Genomic DNA, 19,381 nt, shown 5'->3' with positions numbered 1-19,381 from the left:
TGACAAAGCAAAAACAGGTTTGTAGAATTTTTTGCAAATGTATTAAACTGATATCACATTTTACATAAGTATTCAGACCCTTTACTCAGTACTTTGTGGAATCACCTTTGGCAGCGATTACAGCCTCGTGTTTTCTTGGGTATGACGCTACAAGCTTGGCACACCTGTATTTGGGAAGTTTCTCCCATTCTTCTCTGCAAATCCTCTCCAGCTCTGTCAGGTTGGATGTGGAGCGTCACTGCACAGTTATTTTCAGGTCTCTCCAGTTCGATTGGGTTCAAGTCCGGGCTCTGGCTGGGCCACTCAAGGACATTCAGAGACTTGTGCCGAAGCCCCTCCTGCGTTGTCTTGGCTGTGTGCTTGAGGTCGTTGTCCTATTGGAAGGTGAACCTTCGGCCCAGTCTGAGGTCCTGAGGGCTCAGGAGTAGGTTTTCATCAAGGATCTCTCTGTACATTGCTCTGTTCATCTTTCCCTAGATCCTGACTTGTCTCCCAGATCTTGCCGCTGAAAAACACCACCATGCTTCACCGTAGGGATGGTGCCAGGGTTCCTCCAGATGTAACGCTTGGCATTCAGGCTAAAGAGTTCAATCTTGGTTTCATCAGACCAGAGAATTTTGTTTCTCATGGTCTGAGAGTCTTTATGTGCCTTTTGGCAAACTCCAAGCAGACTGTCATGTGCCTTTTACTAAGGAGTGGCTTCTGTCTACCATAAAGGCCTGATTTAGTGGAGTGCTGCAGAGATGGTTGTCCTTCTGGAAAGTTTTCCCATCTCCACAGAGGAACCCTGGAGCTCTGTCAGAGTGACCATCGGGTTATTGGTCACCTCCCTGACCAAGGCCCTTCTCCCCCGATTGCTCAGTTTTGCCGGGCAGCCAGCTCTAGGAAGATTCTTGGTGGTTCCAAACTTCATCCATTTAAGAATGATGGAGGCCACTGTGTTCTTTGGGACCTACAATGTTGCAGACATTTTTGGTACCCTTTCCCAGATCTGTGCCTCTACACAATCCTGTCTCTGAACTCTATGGACAATTCCTTCGACCTCATGGCTTGGTTTGTGCTCTGACATTCACTGTCAACTGTGTGACCTCATAGACAGGTGTGTGCCTTTCCAAATCATGTCCGATCAATTGAATTTACCACAGGTGGACTCCAATAATGTTGTAGAAACATCTTGAGGATGATCAATGGAAACAGGATGCGTCTGAGCTCATTTTCGAGCCTCATGGCAAAGGGTCTGAATACTTAAGTCAATCGGGTGTTTGTTTTTTAAATATAAATATGCAGACTTTTCTAAAAAGTTCACTTTGTCATTATGGGGTATCGTGTGTAGATTGAGGTAAACAATTCATTTAATCCATTTTAGAATAAAATGTGGAAAAAGTCAAGGGTTCTCAATACTTTCCGAATGCACTGTAAGCAAATATCGGCTTATATCCCAAAGTGCCTGTTAGTTAACGTGGCTGTTGCATTCAATTCTTATCAAAACTGTAGCCTTCAAGTGAGTGCGTAAGTGAATATATTCTCCTTAAAATGTAACCCTTTATGACAATACATTACATATCATAAGGCTATACCTCAACAGACTAGTTTTACCCTAACACAGGATGTAACATAAGATCAATCAATCAATGTGCATACAGAAACAGATATTTAAACACAATTCTAAAAAAATAACTTGCAATAAAGCATGCTCGGAAATATGATAATGATGGGCGTGGATTTGAGTGTCAGTGTTTTACTACAGAGAAAAAGGACACAATCACACTCAACTCTGGTTATTAACATCAATGGGTTATTTTACAACACTGAGTGTTTAATTTAACACCTGAATGAATAAACCTTTCACTCTACCTTTTTTTATAGTGTTTTTCCTTTATTAGTCAGATGCATAGCATGAAAGGTGGAGACGGCAATTGAACCCTGGTCTCCGGTCGGAAAGCACACATTTGCTTGTTGCGGGGAGTGTTGCCCACAGGACCACGGCTCTGGAGGATCCTCTCATTTCTATCATTAATCTTGTTTCGAACTACAGTATGCAATTGTAAATGTTACATAGAGGGTTTTGTTTGAATATTAATGTGTAGAAAATGTATGTTTTTGTTTTTTGACGATTTTAGTTTTTCGAGAGCATGGAGCTTTGTTCCCCAGAATGTGTTAAACCAATTGGGGCGAAAACGGTATAAAGTAATAATGAATAATACAGTAGGCACTACTGAGTGGAATGGAGTATTTAGCATGTTTGGGGGCATTATTTCATGCTCTTCATATTAAATAGCTTTAACTTAAATATCACATTTTACATGAATGTGATATTCACTAATTGGATGGGTTCTATTTCTAACTAATTAGATGTTTTACATCTTTGACGTATGTTTTAATTTGAAAACTATCTTATTGTGTTTTATGTATTTTACAAGTTAAGCTAATTCCCCAAATTCCTGAACGTTTTCAGAGTTCAGAGGTTATGGGTTGTCCCATTAGCAATCATCCACATTAGCAGACTTATCTCAAACGTCACGTATCTCCAGTCTAGTATAGGCCACTTTATCATAATTCACAATCAGCAAAATGTCCTCTAAGCGTTGGCTTTTGTCTGTGTCTGTCATTTTGGTTTATCGTCCCAGGTTTAATGAACAGTATTTGGGATATAACTGGTATTCTGTAGCTCAGTTGGTCGAGCGTGGCAATTGCGACGCCAAGATAGGGTGTTCGATTCCTGGAACCACCCATACGTTAAAAATTATGCACGCATAACTAAGTCGACTTTGAATAAAAGTGCTAAACGGCATATATTATTTCTTATATTAATTACTGGTCTGTGCAGTGTTTGGGCTATAACCACCTTTTACCACCTGTTATAACCACCAGGGCTTTCTGTTCTATAACCACGTGTTTTCTTTCCCAGTTCTCTGAGTGCAGGGATTTCCTGGGTGCTGTGGAGAACATGGCTGCATGGGTGGCAGAGAGGGCGCTGCCCTTCCTGGTCAGTCCCAGTGAGGGAGGGGTCACTGAGCAGCAGCGGGACCTCGCCAGGCAGGTGGTAGAGGTAAGCACAACCTGCTGGATAGGGTCACAAGTATCAACCACAGGATGGGGGTTTACACCGTGTTTTTCTACAGAACACCTACGTGTTATTTCTGTGTTCAGTATTCCCGAGGTACCTCGAGGTGTCAAACTCAATTCCTGGAGGGTTGTGTGTCTGCAGGTTGTGTTATTTGTTTTGAATTTGTGTCCAACTAAGTCCTAGAGAACCAGGTGAGGGGGAATTCCTAGCTAATCAATGACCTCAATGACCAATGACCTCAAGCCTTTTTTTTTTTACATCAGCAGTTGTCAGTGTTTTTCTGAAAACCTTTCAGACGTAAAAGAACAGCTGTTGCAAATAGTTGTGTGTTTGAGAAACCGTTACAGTTTTTTCCAATGAATTAAGTCATGGTAATGTATGAGCATCTTTATAGTTTTATGGTCAGTAGATCAATTCTTCTCCTTTCTTAGGCTTTCAGTTCTAGCTCAGCCTGCGCTCCAAATGGCACACTAATCCCTATGTGGTGCATTACTTTTGGTCAAAAAGTAGTGCACTTTTAGGGAATAGGGTTCCATTTGGGGCGCAAGCCTTAGTTGGTTATAGATTGTTATTCCACACTCTCGCCTATCAGCTCTCTGCTGTATGCCTCCCACTCCCAGAGAGCTAGATGGACTAATTTGTTCTTTTGAAACGGGCTTCTCTAGTTATTTCTGCCATTACTCTCTCGAGCCTGTCGCCCAAAGGCTGCTGCTGTGAGCGGATATTGAGAATAAACCCTCCTGTTTATCTCAGTACCCACTTCTGCTGCTTCCACCAACTCTAGGGCTCCAGCACCAACACTTGAGATTAAGATAGTACGGCGGCTTATGCAATGCATTGTTCTCAGGGAAAATGTGCACAAAAATGAAATGTTTAATGATTGAACGTTTTTATTGTCCTGTGATATACAGTACCAGTCGAGTTTAGACACACCTACTCATTCCAGGGTTTTTAATTTATTTGTACTATTTTATACATTGTAGAATAATAGTGAAGGCATCAAAACTATGAAGTAACCCGAAAAGTGTTAAACAAATCAAAATATATTTGAGATTCTTAAAAGTAGCCAATGTTTGCTTTGATGACAGCTTTGCACACCAACTTCATTAGGTAGTCACCTGGAGTCCATTTCAATTAACAGGTGTGCCTTGTTAATTTGTGGAATTTCTTTCCTTCTTTATGCGTTTTAGCCAATCAGTTGTGTTGTGACAAGGAAGGGGGGTTATACAGAAGATAGCCCTAGTTGGTAAAAGACCAAGTCCATATTATGGCAAGAACGGCTCAAATAAGCAAAGAGAAACGACAGTCCATCATTACTTTAAGACATGAAGGTAAGTCAATCCGGGAAATTTCAATAACTTCAAGTGCAGTCGCAAAAACATTAAGCGCTATGATGAAACTGGCTCTCATGAGGACCACCACAGGAAAGGAAGACCCAGAGTTACCTCTGCTGCAGAGGATAAGTTCATTAGTTACCAGCCTCAGAAATTGCAGCCGAAATAAATGCTTCACAAAGTTCAAGTAACAGACACATCTCAACATCAACTGTTCAGAGGAGACTGCGTGAATCAGGCCTTCGTGTTCAAATTGGTGCAAGGAAACCACTACTAAAGGACACCAATAAGAAGAAAAGACTTGCTTGGGCTAAGAAACACGAGCAATGGACATTAGACCAGTGGAATTGTCCTTTTGGTACGATGCGTCCAAATATGAGATTTTTGTTTCCAACCGCCATGTAGGTGAACGGATGATCTCCGCATGTGTGCTTCCCACCGTGAAGCATGGAGGAGGAGGTGTGGGGGTGCTTTGCTGGTGACACTGTCTGTGATTTATTTAGAATTCAAGGCACACTTAACCAGCAAGGCTACCACAGTATTCTGCAGCGATACGCCATCCCATCTGGTTTGCCCTTAGTCCCACTATCATTCGTCTTTCAACAGGACAATGACCCAACACACCTCCAGGCTGCGTAAGGGCTATTTGACTAAGAAGGAGAGTGATGGCGTGCTGCATCAGATGTCCTGGCCTCCTCAATCATCTGACCCCAACCCAATTGAGATGGTTTGGAATGAGTTGGACCACAGAGTGAAGGAAAAGCAGCCAACAAGTGCTCAGCATATGTGGGAACTCCTTCAAGACTGTTGGAAAAGCATTCAAGGTGAAGCTGGTTGAGAGAATGCCAAGAGTGTGCAAAACTGTCATCAGGTAAAGGGTGGCTACTTTGAAGAATCTCATATATATTTAGATTTTGTTTAAAAAAATGTGGGTTACTACATGATTCCATTTGTGTTATTTCAAAGTTTTGATGTCTTCACTGTAGAAAATAGTAAAAAATAAAGAAAAACGTTTGCATGAGTAAGTGTCCAAACTTTTGACTGGTACTGTAGTTTAGTTGTATGGTCTTTCAGTATTATTACAGGTTCTTATAAACCGTTGTCAATACAAACTCTGATTTACTATAAAGAAAACACACATTAAAGACAGAGTTTCTGTATGTTAATGTTTTCTGTCCCTCTTTGCTCTAATGTTGTTGTGATGTTTGGCAGAATTTCCTCACAGTGTGCAGCGATGTGATCCGGGTGGGCCTTGGGGACGAGGAGTTCAAAGGGCAGGTCCTTCACCTGTGCTCCATCGTGCTCCTCTCTGGTGAGTATAGCTATCTACACTACACAGATACAATTACAGACAGTAGAAACATGCAGAGTCAATATGAAGGAGTATGCTACTTTAGGGACATTTTGGGTCTGTAAATCAACTTTGCCATAAGGCACATTTAGAAATGTAGATTGTCGCTTGTGCACCTCGTCCAATTTCACTGTGTGTGTGTGTGTGTGTGTGTGTGTGTGTGTGTGTGTGTGTGTGTGTGTGTGTGTGTGTGTGTGTGTGTGTGTGTGTGTGTGTGTGTGTGTGTGTGGTGTTCTCAGAGAAGGGCTACCTGTGTGTTCCACTGCTGCTCTCGGTGCTGACGGAGGTGGCGGAGAACTACGTCCCCGAGAACCAGGGCCAGGACGACCAGTCCTCCATCATCCTCAGTGTGGTTACCAACATCTTCCAGAAGATCCTGGAGGTCATGGCTCGCCGCCTGAGGAAGGACCCCGAGGAGGGCCAGGAGGTGTGGAGGATGGCTGCTTCGCAAATGGCACCCTTCACTATTTATAGGGAATAGGGTTCCATTTTGGACGCATCTGAAGTCATCAGTCGCCGTATCAACACAGGGCTTTTTATTGACTGTTTGGTGTGTTGTTGATTTGACTGTCAATCAAAAACGCACACTTAGGTCATTAGAGGTAGTCTCTTCAATCAGATTTTTAATGGCTGTGTCTATAAATAATACCTATTTGGCCGAACAACAGAAGCAGTACTGGAGCCATATGTATCAAGCTTCTCAGAGTAGGGTTGAGGATCAGCTCCCCCCAGGCCATGTAATCGTATTCATTGTGATCTAAATGACTGAACTGCACTCCTACTCTTAGACGCATGATACATTATGGCCCCTATTCACCTCGCAAATGTGAATAGATGATTTTAAGGTTGTTTCTCTCTCCCCTGGTTGTTGTAGCTGTGGCACTCGGCTGTTCCCGCTCTAGGAAACTTCCTCCAGGTCGTTCAGGCTTGGTCGGGCTTCGACTCCAACCCCCTAAACGGGGTGTTTTCAACCATCTGTGCTGCAACCCTGGCGGCAAGCCAACACTCCCTTCAAAGGGTAAGATCAAACTAAGATGGCTGATTCACTACAAACACTATTTTCCCATATAGAAAATATGATTCACAATGTTGATAGGCTGCGTATTAAGGACATGTACTATATTTTGTTTGCGCCGAACTTAAAACGTTTCTGTCTTAGATTACACATCCCCAAGAGGTCACAATACCAGAGACAGTCCAGGATTTGCCTCCTCTCTCATGCATCTTGTTGGACGTTCTCCTCAAATCGCCCCCTGTCACCAGGTAACTTCTCCCCAAGAGTTGCTGCTTTCTGACTATGCTGGCCGAGTTGGGTTAATTTTTTTTGTGATTTGAAGATTTTTATAGATTTTTCACACATAAGGAGTAATAAGAAACAGAACAGACAAAACAAACGCGGTCAAAACCACACAATGTCATATAAGGACCGTGATAAATCAAACACAAAAAAGAAAGACAATGGACTATTATACTTTTTCCTTAGTAGTTTCTGAACCAAGGTCTCTTCTCTTTTTCAGGGCCTTCCTGGCAGAGATCAACTCAACTGTTGACTCAGAGGTCATTGACGGTCTGACCGGATTGGCTGCAGTTCTTCACATTCTGGCCGTTGTCAGACAGAGTGAGTCAAATTGTTGCAATAAAGACATCCTTTTATCTTGGTCTAAACAATGTTTATGTTTTCACATTTATGATTCGTTTCTGACAGAGGAGCTACAGGTTTTTAGCTGCTAACTTTTGCCGGCGTGAGCAGAACGTGTTCCACGTTATCAACTGTTCTCGGGCCTGAGCCGGTTGTTTATGCCCAGGCTCCATTTAAATGAATCAAATGCAAGAAGTTGCGTGGCTGGCCTGTAATGATTGTGCCTGTTTTTCTTCCAGCTGGGAAGTTTAAGGCAGATCTGAAGAGTACAGCCGTGTCCATCCAGAGGCAGCTTCAGAAACATTACGCTGTCACGGCTGAGAACGAAGGACACATCCAGAGGTGACTAGACTAACGAACGTTACAATGGTTGCGTCCCAAAGAGCACCCTGTTGTTCACTACTTTTGACAAGGGCCCCATAGGGCTCTGCCCAATAATGTTTGTACCATGTTTTGTGTTGCTACCATGCTGTGTTTTCATGTGTTGCTGCCATGCTATGTTGTCTTAGGTCTCTCCTTTATGTAGTGTTGTCGTGTCTCTTTTGTCGTGATGTGTGTTTTGTCCCATACTTTTTATTTATTTAAAATGTTTAATCCCAGCCCCCGTCCCCGCAGGAGGTCTTTTGCCTTTTGGTAGGACGTCATTGTAAATAAGAATTTGTTCTTAACTGACTTGCCTAGTTAAATAAAGGTTAAATAAAGAAAATATAGGGAATGGGGTGCCATTTGGTATGTACCCGAGTTACCTCCACTGGGAGAATTCTGTTAGTACATTTTTTTAAATGTTATAAGACGGTTAAGTATTTTCGAGTTGTTAGCTAGCTAGAATCGCATGTACCCTGAACGTTAAGGGAACATACTTGTAAACAGGGAATTTTGAGAGTGCAAATTATATTTTAATGGCAAAATAGCAACCTAAAAATGACATTAAATTAAAAAAATGTTTTCTCTTTCTCCAGGGTAATCTACGAATCTGCTATCAATACATTAAATGAGATTCTGATGCCAAGCCCATGAGGGGACAAGAGCGAGAGAACGTCAACATTTTTAACATATATTTAACATATTCTAATTGTATTTGTGTTACCAGTGTCAGCTGTCTTTGTATTCTGTTCTATTTTTTTAAAGCTTTTCTGTGTAATCATGGTGTATACAGAATGACTTGTAACTTGCTTTGGATGTATGTATTGCCTTAGTAGATATAGCTATGTGGCATAAACTGAACTGTGTGTAACATTGTTAACTGTTAAAAATAAATTGAAATTTTTGTTTCAGCTTTGTCATTGTGGCTTCTCTGTAAAATGCCTCTAAGGAAATCACCTGACCTATTCCATTTAAAATCTGTTTGAACAAATTATTGATGGACATTTTGTTTGTTTGCATTTAATTTTGCTCCACCCAACACAAACAGTTCAGACATTCCAGACAGCCTTTAATTAACCTGAAACCCACAGGTTACCGCCCAACACCGAACCCACTGGAGGAAGTTTGTGAGTGACCTAACATGCTCCCTAGAGCGCAAAAGTCAAGTAAGTCATGCATGTTTTTACCATAGATGTTTGCTGACAACTCACGAAAACGACGTGGGCGCTTCCATGGTGAAGAAGTCCGCCTGTTCTGATTCTTGATGGCCAGATTGCTAGCAAGAATGACAAACTACGATGTGGAGAATCGATAGTGGGTCGTTTGTTTCATGTTGTTGATACCATGTCTTGTTTTGAGGTGTTCTCACTGATTTTATGTCAATGCTAATATGGCTAAACTTCGCTTGCTGGTGAACCAACAACTGTAAAGTTGTATTTGAGAGACAAGTGGTCATTGTGCAAATTAATGTATGCTGACGAAATATAGCTTACATGTCAACAATCTAAGCCAACCGCAACCTTTTTATCCCATGCTTGCGCGTGCATCGGTTTTGTTGCTAAACAGCCAACCAACCTATATGGTTTTTACAAGTATTCTGTATACACTTGAGTAGCCATGATATGGTATTATAGAATTCTCCTGCTACTGTTACAGAAAATGATATTAACTTGATGGTTTATTCAGATGTTGAGTCCACTATTAATGCGTTCATTTACATTAGACTGTTAGTGCACTGCTTTTGAACAGGGCCTATAGGGGGGGAAAGGGTGCAATTTGCGATGCATTTGCATTCCCATTACAGCTGGTGATTGAACCCTGGTACGAGTCCCCTGTATAAATATAAATCATGTACTGAGTGACTGACTTTCTGATAGACTTGAAAAGACTTCCCTCTAGCCCACTTGGATGTATTGGTATTGCATATTTTGGTTTTACCTTTTCTATTGCCTACGCTAGAGTTGTTTTATTTCATCAACTTCTGTTCAATTTCACTTTGTCTTTTTTTTCCGTGTCTGTTTGTACCATGTTCGTGGTTAGACTGGCAAATCATTGATTAATGCATGAGGTGCATACTCAGCGACCATGCACGGGCCCCTCGCCATGCCTGTTTGACGTCAGAATTTAGGAGGGGCGCCTTCTGAAGGTTGCTGTTCGCGGTGCTGAATCCTGTCGCGACTGCAGGAGTGAAGTGGCGGACCCGAGACATTGCTCCGCAAATCTCCTACTTTAATTCGCTGTTTTTTCATCCAGCGATTTTCGACCATCTTTATCGAAAACTGACATTATGATGTTTTAGCAAAGGTGTGCAATGGATTAGTAAAGAGTAGCCTAATGGATTCACCGTGTTCCATCTTCGCTGTGTTGTATCTTTCCCAGTCTCTTTCAACTACCTTCGCTGACAGCAAATATGGTAAGTCGAGAGTCGTGGTCAATATGTGACCATTTTGTATTAAAGTAAAAAAATATACTTACCTGCCCAGGTGTTGCAATGCGAAAGATGGGCTTTTGGGCAGGCATATGGTCCGCGGAAGGTATAGTTTATGGAAAAACACAGAAGTAAAATAGACAAAAAAGCTAGCGTTTAGGTATTCTCACTAATACTAACCAGGGGAAATGGAAGATCAAAACAGGGCAGGTTAATTGACAGGTTTCAACTTCAGGACAGAAACTTAGTGAGTGTCCCAGGTTGACGTTAATGATTAAAATAATCAACTACTGTATAATTTTCTAATATTCGTTTTAACCATGTTTTTAAGCTATACGGTATTTGTTTACAGTGACATTGTTTTCAAACAATGGAGTAAAACAAGCTTATTTTGGTTCCTGATGGGGTTAGACAGTTTAGACACGTATATAATTAATTTAGAAATCCTTAAATAGATGCACCAATCCCAGATTGCCCCTTTAAAATGAGAACTATGTGTGGCTCATGAGTTTATTGGTGTCCTATTAATAAAAACATACTACATGATATCTACTATGTAAATTGTAAACATTTTTTGACATTTTCCTTTCTCTAGATAGATATGTGCTTATTGGCATGGTAGTCATCTCTAAAGGATAGCACATACACATTCTTGGTTGATTTTAGTCTTGACATGGAAATCTGCCGTTTATACAGGTATTTTGATTGGTTTTCCCTGCCTTGCGCCAGTTTAACACTGTGTGTAACATTCAGAAGCCTTTGTGGATAAATGGTCCCTTTTTTGTTGAAGTTTCCTTGCAGTGCAGAGACGGTAGGTTTATTACCAGGTGGCATAGAGCTGAATTTTAGAGGTGAGTGTTTCTGGTGCCCGTGTCAGAATGATAAGCAGGGTTGCTGTCATCTTATTGATCCTGAATCAGTGTGTGTCTAGTGTCTGTGTGGGAGTGGTGACCTGCAGTATCATTCTCTCTGAACCAGGATCAGATCATGGAGTCAGTTGCCATATGTACGTTTGGAATGTGACAATGTATTATTTTACTTTACTCTGTTTCTTAGTAGGCCTCTCAATAAAACTGCAGGCCAATATGTCTGTCCTGTCTGATTCCCTCTGACTGTTGGTCTTTCACCTTGTCTCGATCTGTGCCAGTCTAACAACAAGTTCCCACAATGCTCTCAGTGAAACTCTAACTGGAAAAATCATTTTGTGAAAGGAATAGGGATGAGAATGGTACAGCATTTAAGAGAACTGATCAAAATGGTGTTTTTAGCTTTGGAGCCACTGTTGAGTGTCTGCGTCCCACATGGCACCGTATGCCCTAGTGTGCACTACTTTTGATCAGAGCCCTATTGGCCCCGATAAAAAGTAGTGCATTATGGGAAAAGGGTGCCATTTGGAACGCAGGCTCTGTCTCTGTTAATCCTGAATGAGTCAGCCGTGTTCCCACAGAGAATTCTGACACAATCATTGGAGAATCCCTCTCATTTTTGAAATTCATGCTTGTTTTATTTTTTGTATTTTTTTTTGTCAGTGTCTGTTTGAGACAGTTATTGCGTCCCACATGGCACCGTATGCCCTAGTGTGCACTACTTTTGATCAGAGCCCTATTGGCCCCGATAAAAAGTAGTGCATTATGGGAAAAGGGTGCCATTTGGAACGCAGGCTCTGTCTCTGTTAATCCTGAATGAGTCAGCCGTGTTCCCACAGAGAATTCTGACACAATCATTGGAGAATCCCTCTCATTGTTGAAATTCATGCTTGTTTTATTTTTTGTATTTTTTTTTGTCAGTGTCTGTTTGAGACAGTTATTGTTTTTAATGAGTCCCAGTGTGCCTTGCACTGTTGCCGGGAAGCGCACTGATTGGACTTGTGTTGTGTAGCCTACTGCGGATCTGAGTGTGTGTACTGTGTCATCTGTATGTGTGTAATAACATCAAATAGCACATGGGAGCTCTGAAAAAAAGGAGATGGTGGTAGAGAGGTGATATCTGAGCTGCTATAAATATCAGTTACTTGAAGAGCTAAACAAAGGCTTGGAGTGGAATTAATAACCACAGATTCAGGATCAGAGTATAGAGGCTGTTTGATGACAGAGCTGAGGGTGTTGTCATTTGATTTCTGGCAATGGGGATATATAGTTTGTGTCCCAAATTGCACCCAAATCCCTGCATAGTGCATTACCTTTTTCTTTTTTTTATTGAATAAATATTTTAAGGTATTTTTTTACTTTATTGAAGAGGATTACAGTGGAGAGAGGTTGTGTTAAAGGTTTGAATCCAGCCTACTGCCCTATGCCCGCACTGGGCCCTGGTCATGGTAGTGTTACAACATAGGGAATAGAGTGCCATTTGGGACGTAGAGAAACCATGAAGTATGTATCTCATCAGACTACCTGGAAAGAGGGAATGGTTTAATTTAGGGAGACAGGCACTTTGCATCTCACACAAGCATGACTAGAAAGTAATTACATCAAGGCAGTGTGTTTTTCGAGACCACCTAAAGCAAGACCAAGACCGGAGCAAATTGAGTCTGAGCCAAGATCGAGACCGGTAGAGGTACGAGACCAAGTCAAGACGGAGACCAGACAAATGTGAGTGCAATTCAAGAACATGGTTGTAATTGTGTCAAATTGTCACCATAATAAGACTGCAAAATGTCCAGTATTTCTGTGTTCATATTTCAGAACAACATATGGATCCTGTAGACATTCAGAATGGGGGGGGATGCATGCGAAAGGCAAGTAGAGAGCCAGTCTACAAATGATCACTAACCCAAGCAGGTCAATAATAGATCAAAAAGACACTATGTTGCAACTTCCCCCGGTCTCCCGTTACTAATACTGGGGGGGCAACTTTTAAACGATATCCCCCACTCTTCCTTACCAGCGAATCAAGGAAATTCTGACAAGCACAACAAAGTTTGAGGATATTTTCCCAATGAAAGTAACGGACAGAAAATGTTACGAGTAAAGTAGGAAGTCCAGGTTTCAATAGGCAATAGGACATTTTGTCATGAAAGGAGTGTGATTATTTGGCTTGGTCTCAGCAAGAAATTTTGCGTACTCATTGTCCGATACCATCAAGATCGAGTGTATCCTACGCCGAGACAAGACCGAGACACACTGTGATCTCGAGATAGGACTCGAGACCGAAACCGGTCTTGAGTACTACAACACTGCATCGAGGATTAGACAAAGAGATGCATAAGTAAATAGGACTAGGTATGTTATAGATTAATAACAAAGGCATAGGGGATTGTTCATGTTTGGCCTCTTAAAGTCTATTGGAGCAGCCTGGTCTCATAAACAAGACGTAACATATTAAATGTAAATCTGGGAGACTCAGATTAGTATGATATGTCACTTTTGGTATAGTTACATAAGAGAGAATGTTACTTAAGGCAAAACTTGAATGTATAGTAACCCAAAGGCTGCATGGTTGAATCTTGTCACAGACAACTTTAGCATTTTAGCTTATTAGTACCTTTTTTAACTACTAACTACTTTTTATTTACATTGCAAGTACTTAGCATGTTACCTAACCCTAACCTTAAAGGTCCTGAACAGTCATTCTGAAAAGTACTTTTCTCTCAAGGCTAACTACCAGAAAGTTTGAAAAGACAGGCTGAGGGGGCTGGGAGCTTATATTAATGAGCTTGCCTTGACTTACAGCTCTTTCAAAATGTCTACGTCAAGCAACTTGGATGCAGTGTTGCAGTAAAATCATCTCAAGCTAATTTGGTGATAAACAAAGCCACTCAAACAACATTGAAATTGCATCAATTACAGTTGAAGTCGGAAGTTTACATACACTTAGGTTGGAGTCATTAAAACTAATTTTTCAACAACTCCACAAATTTCTTGTTAACAAACTATAGTTTTGGCAAGTCGGTTAGGACATCTACTTTGTGCATGACACAAGTAATCTTTCCAACAATTGTTTACAGACCGATGATTTCACTTAATTCACTGTGTCACAATTCCAGTGGGTCAGAAGTTAACATACACTAAGTTGACTGCCTTTTAAACAGCTTGGAAAATTCCAGAAAATGATGTCATGGCTTTAGAAGCGTCTGATAGGCTAATTGACATCATTTGAGTCAATTGGAGGTGTACCTGTGGATGTATTTCAAGGCCCACCTTCAAACTCAGTGCCTCTTTGCTTGACATCATGGGAAAATCAAAAGAAATCAGCCAAGACCTCAGGAAAAAAAAATGTATAGCCCTCCACAAGTCTAGTTCATCCTTGGGAGCAATTTCCAAACGCCTGAAGGTCCCAGGCTCATCTGTACAAACAATAGTACGCAAGTATAAACAACATGGGACCACGCAGCCGTCATACTGCTCCGGAAGGAGACGTGTTCTGTCTCCTAGAGATGAACGTACTTTGGTGCGAAAAGTGCAAATAAATTCCAGAACAACAGCAAAGGACCTTGTGAAGATGCTGGACGAAACCGGTACAAAAGTATCTATATCCACAGTAAAAACAAGTCCTATATCGACATAACCTGAAAGGCCGCTCAGCAAGGAAGAAGCCAATGCTCCAAAACCGCCACAAAAAAGCCAGACTACGGTTTGCAACTGCACATGGGGACAAAGATCGTACTTTTTGGAGAAATGTCCTCTGGTCTGATGAAACAAAAATAGAACTGTTTGGCCATAATGACCATCGTTATGTTTGGAGGAAAAAGGGGGATGCTTGTAAGCCGAAGAACACCATCCCAACCGTGAAGCACGGGGATGGCAGCATCATGGTGTGGGGGTGCTTTGCTGCAGGAGGGACTGGTGCATTTCACAAATAGATGGCATCATGAGGAGGGGAAATTATGTGGATATATTGAAGCATCTCAAGATATCAGTCAGGAAGTTAAAGCTTGGTCTCGAATGTGTCTTCCAAATAGACAATGACCCCAAGCATACTTCCAAAGTTGTGGCAAAATGGCTTTAGTACAACAAAGTCAAGGTATTGGAGTGGCCATCACAAAACCCTGACCTCAATCCTATGGAAGATTTGTGGGAAGAACTGAAAAAGCGTGTGCGAGCAAGGAGGCCTACAAACCTGACTCCGTTACACCATCCCTGTCAGGAGGAATGGGCCAAAATTCACCCAACTTACTGTGGGAAGTTTGTGGAAGGCTACCTGAAACGTTTGACCCAAGTTAAGCAATTTAAAGGCAATGCTACCAAATACTAATTGAGTGTATGTAAACTTCTGACCCACTGGAAATGTGATGAAAGAAATTAAAGCTGAAATTAAATCATTCTCTCTATTATTATTCTGAAATGTCACATTCTTAAAATAAAGTGGTGATCCTAACTGACCTAAGACAGGGGCTTTTTACTACGATAAAATTTCAGGAATTGTGAAGAACTGAGTTTAAATGTATTTGGCTAAGGTGTATGTAAACTTCCGACCAACTGTAATAAATGTTTTTTATACATCTCCCGTTTGGCATGTCTCTTGTGTTGCGGTTCACAGCAGCAATGACGGATGTGTTGACTCGACAACTGCGTCAGAATTTTGAACGACCCTTCCCCAACTTTTAACCTAAATCCAATGACGTGGTGCCAATTTATTTATTTTTTTTCACGTTGAATTCACGTTAGTTGACTACTCTACCAAATGTAAATCAAAACCAGATGTTGAACTGACGTCTGAGCCCAGTGGGTAGCTACGTGTGTCTTCAAAGCCTGCGGTTTCTCTACTCAATGTGCTCTGCGGTTGTCAAACTTATCTTTTATCTCCCAATGATTCATTGGCTTCGCTCTATCCCCTCTAGCAATGGGCATCTGGCATCCCACAGATCTATTCAGTGAGTGGTGATGTTAAGTTGCAGTGTTTATAAATCATCCCAGTGGATAGAGATTTGAGTACAATATCTGTGTGTTTTATTTTCGGATGGCTCAGGTATCCTCCCGTATAAATCAAATATTATTTGTCACATGCGTCAAATACAACAAGTGTAGACCTTGCAGTAAAATTATTAATTACAAGCTCATAACCAACATTGCAGTTTTAAGAAAATACCAAAAAAAGTAAGCGATAAAAGTAACATATAATTAAAGAGCAGTAGTAAAATAACAATAGCGAGGCTATATACAGGGGGGTACGGGTACAGAGTCAATGTGTGGGGGCACCAGTGTCGAGGTAATTGAGGTAATATGTACATGTAGGTAGAGTTATTAAAGTGACTATACATAGATAACTGAGTAGCGTCAGTGTAGAATAGAGGGGGAGGGCAATGCAAATAGTCTGGGTAGCCGTTTGATTAGATGTTGAGGAGTCTTATGGCTTGAGGGTAAAAGCTGTTTAGAAGACTCGTGGACCTATACTTGGCACTCTGGTACCACTTGCTGTGCGGTAGCAGAGAGAACAGTCTATGACTAGGGTGGCTGGAGTCTGACAGTTTTTAGGGCCTTCCTCTGACACCGCCTGGTATAGAGGTCCTGGATGGCAGGAAGCTTGGCCTCGTGATGTACTGGGCCTTACGCGCTACCCTCTGTAGTGCCTTATGGTTGGAGGCCAAGCAGTTGCCATACCAGGTAGTGATGCAACCAGTTGACTCCCTGGTATGGCAACTGCTCTCGATGGTGCAGCTGTAAAACCTTTTGAGGGTTTTGACCCATGCCAAATCTTTTCAGTCTCCTGGGGGGGGGATAGGTTTTGTCATGCCCTTTTCACGACTGTCTTGGTGTGCTTGGTCCATGTTAGTTTGTTGAGGTAGTATGTACATGAATGTATAGTTAAAGTGACTATGCATATATGATAAACAGAGAGTAGCAGCAGCGTAAAAGAGGGGTTGGGGTCTGTACGTACAGTCACTGTGGGGATGACGTAATCGATGCACTTATTGATGAAGCCAGTGACTGATGTGATGTACTCCTCAATGCCATCGGAAGAATCCCAGGATACATTCCAGTCTGTGCTAGCAAAACAGTCCTGTAGTTTAGCATATGCTTCATCTGACAACTTTTTTATAGACAGTCACTGGTGCTTCCTGCTTAAATTTTTGCTTGGAGTAAAGGTGGTCTAGTTTTCTATTTACATTTTATTTTTTCCCCCCTCTGGTTGCACATTTAACATGCTGATAGAAATGAGGTAAAACTGATTTAAGTATCCCTGCATCTAAGTCCCCGGCCACTAGGAGTTCTGCCTCTGGATGAGCGTTTTCCTGTTCGCTAATGGCGGTATACAGCGCATTGAGTGCGGTCTTAGTGCCAGCATCGGTCTGTGGTGGTATGTAGACCGCTACGTAAAATACAGATAAACTCTCTAGGTAGATAGTGGGGTCTACAGCTTATCATGAGATACACTACCTCAGGCGAGCAAAACCTTGAGACTTCCTTAGATATCGTGCACCAGCTGTTGTTTACAAATATACATAGACCTCCACCCCTTGTCTTACCACAGGCTGCTGTTCTATCCTGCCGATAGAGTATATAATCCGCCAGCTGTATGTTATTAATGTCAGCGTCCAGCCACAACTCGGTGAAACATAAGATATTACAGTTTTGAAGGTCCCGTTGGTAGGATATATGTGCTTTTAGTTCCTCCCATTTATTTTCCAGCGATGAACGTTGGCTAAGAGTACAGATGGCAAAGGAAGATTAGCCACTCGTCGCCTGATCCTCACAAGGCACCCCGATCTCCTTCCGAAAAATCTGTTTCTTTCTCCTGCGAATGACGAGGAGGAGTGCCTGTTCGGGTGTTTGGAGTATATCCTTCCTGTCTGACTCATAAAAAAAAAAAACATAATATTTGTCCAATTCCAGGTGAGTAGTCGCTGTTATGATGTCCTGAAGCTCTTTTTGGTCATAAGAGACGGTAGCAGCAACATTATGTACAAAATAAGTTACAAACAATGCGAAAAAACAAACAAAATAGCCCGGGTGGTTAAGAGCCAATAAAACGCAAGCAAACAATCTTATACTCTATGGTGAAATTACGATCACTGAGCAGTTGGTCTGCGATTTGTAAAGTCTGTTTTCATAGATTCATAATGCCGACAGCTGCCGCGTTTAATTGGAGTGTAATTGATCTAACATCATGTTCTAATTCTCAGCTCGCATCTGTTCTCCAGTGAAATAAATGGCTATTGATTCCAACTAACAAGGAATATTATGATAAACTTCTCTCAGCTGCACCAAACCAAGATACAGCTGTTGTAGCATTCATTTTTCAATACCTCACATGAATTATGACGCGGTACAATCCAATGTTTATTTGGAAATGGACGCAATGGAAGCCCTGCTCAATATACTTTTCTATTGCTGTGAGTCATAAATGCCGTGAGTCATAAATTGGCAGATGGGATTCTGAGTTTGCACTAAACCCAAAGTTCAGCCTTTGAGGTGTAATACATTAGTATTGCATTGCAGTAAAACCTCTAAAGCAGGCTGTATTCAGAGCTTTTGTACGCTGCCACGGATGGTGTGATGGCAGATGAAGCGGAGCCGCTGCCATAAAACAAACCAGATGCTCTGAGGACTATATTGACATTGAGTGGTTATTGAGATGGGTAGAGAGAGCAAAGTGGCTGTGCTGCGCTGTACGTGTTTCCAGGCAAGTTTGTGCGCGTGTTTCCAGGAGTGGAGATCTGTCTTAGGAGATATTCGGCTGGCTGCTTTTTGGAGAGAGGGTGTTTTGTTCTGAGTGTTCTCAGTGAGCATCCAGAACACACTTTAGGTCAAGGCTAAGTTCTTCCCTTTAGGAGTAGACAGAGACACTAAAGGTGGAGACGAACTGGGTTGTATTTATTAGGGCAAACAATAGCAAAACGCTTTGTAACTGAAAACCAAAACGAGTTTGTTATTGGACAAGTTCAGGTAGCTTCAAGTTCCTTAGTGTCCACATCACCAACAAACTAGCATGGTCCAAAGACACCAAGACAGTCGTGAAGAGGGCACGACAACGCCTATTCCCCTCTCAGGAGATTGAAAAGATTTGGCATGGGTCCTCAGATCCTCAAAACGTTCTACAGCTGCACCATTGAGAGTATCTTGACTGGTTGCATCACTGCCTGGTATGGCAACTGCTCGGCCTCCGACCGCAAGGCGCTACAGAGGGTAGTGCATACGGCCCAGTACGTCACTAGGGCCAAGCGTCCTGTCATCCAGGACCTCTATACCAGGCGGTGTCAGAGGAAGGCCCTAAAAATTGTCAAAGACTCCAGCCACCCTAGTCATAGACTGCTCTCTCTACT

The 19,381-nt window shown here is 41.9% G+C and overlaps 2 protein-coding genes across 6 annotated transcripts in view; both read left to right on the top strand.

The window, feature by feature from the left end:
* Positions 1 to 8,665, top strand: part of ncapg2 (non-SMC condensin II complex, subunit G2) — a 29,469-nt gene extending 20,804 nt beyond the window's left edge. For both annotated transcript variants that reach the window (XM_071329115.1, XM_071329114.1), the window contains 8 exons: positions 2,909 to 3,049; positions 5,614 to 5,713; positions 5,992 to 6,179; positions 6,627 to 6,770; positions 6,912 to 7,015; positions 7,270 to 7,370; positions 7,631 to 7,733; positions 8,351 to 8,665. In XM_071329115.1, coding sequence (XP_071185216.1) covers positions 2,909 to 3,049; positions 5,614 to 5,713; positions 5,992 to 6,179; positions 6,627 to 6,770; positions 6,912 to 7,015; positions 7,270 to 7,370; positions 7,631 to 7,733; positions 8,351 to 8,408 — 939 coding nt within the window. In that variant the 3' untranslated portion in view covers positions 8,409 to 8,665. The remainder of the gene's footprint in view (positions 1 to 2,908; positions 3,050 to 5,613; positions 5,714 to 5,991; positions 6,180 to 6,626; positions 6,771 to 6,911; positions 7,016 to 7,269; positions 7,371 to 7,630; positions 7,734 to 8,350) is intronic.
* Positions 8,666 to 9,893: 1,228 nt separating this feature from the next.
* ptprn2 (protein tyrosine phosphatase receptor type N2) overlaps positions 9,894 to 19,381 on the top strand; it is a 247,133-nt gene continuing 237,645 nt past the window's right edge. For 3 of the 4 annotated variants that reach the window (XM_071329112.1, XM_071329113.1, XM_071329111.1), the window contains exon 1: positions 9,895 to 10,167. In XM_071329112.1, coding sequence (XP_071185213.1) covers positions 10,089 to 10,167 — 79 coding nt within the window. In that variant the 5' untranslated portion in view covers positions 9,895 to 10,088. Of the gene's footprint in view, positions 10,168 to 19,381 lie in introns of all 4 variants that reach the window. The other variant, XR_011666471.1, reaches the window with a different exon arrangement.

Source organism: Salvelinus alpinus, chromosome 10 (assembly GCF_045679555.1).
Source record: "Salvelinus alpinus chromosome 10, SLU_Salpinus.1, whole genome shotgun sequence".
Classification (NCBI taxonomy): domain Eukaryota; kingdom Metazoa; phylum Chordata; class Actinopteri; order Salmoniformes; family Salmonidae; genus Salvelinus; species Salvelinus alpinus.
Note: the sequence above shows the minus strand (reverse complement) of the source record. Positions and strands in the feature narration are given on the sequence as shown.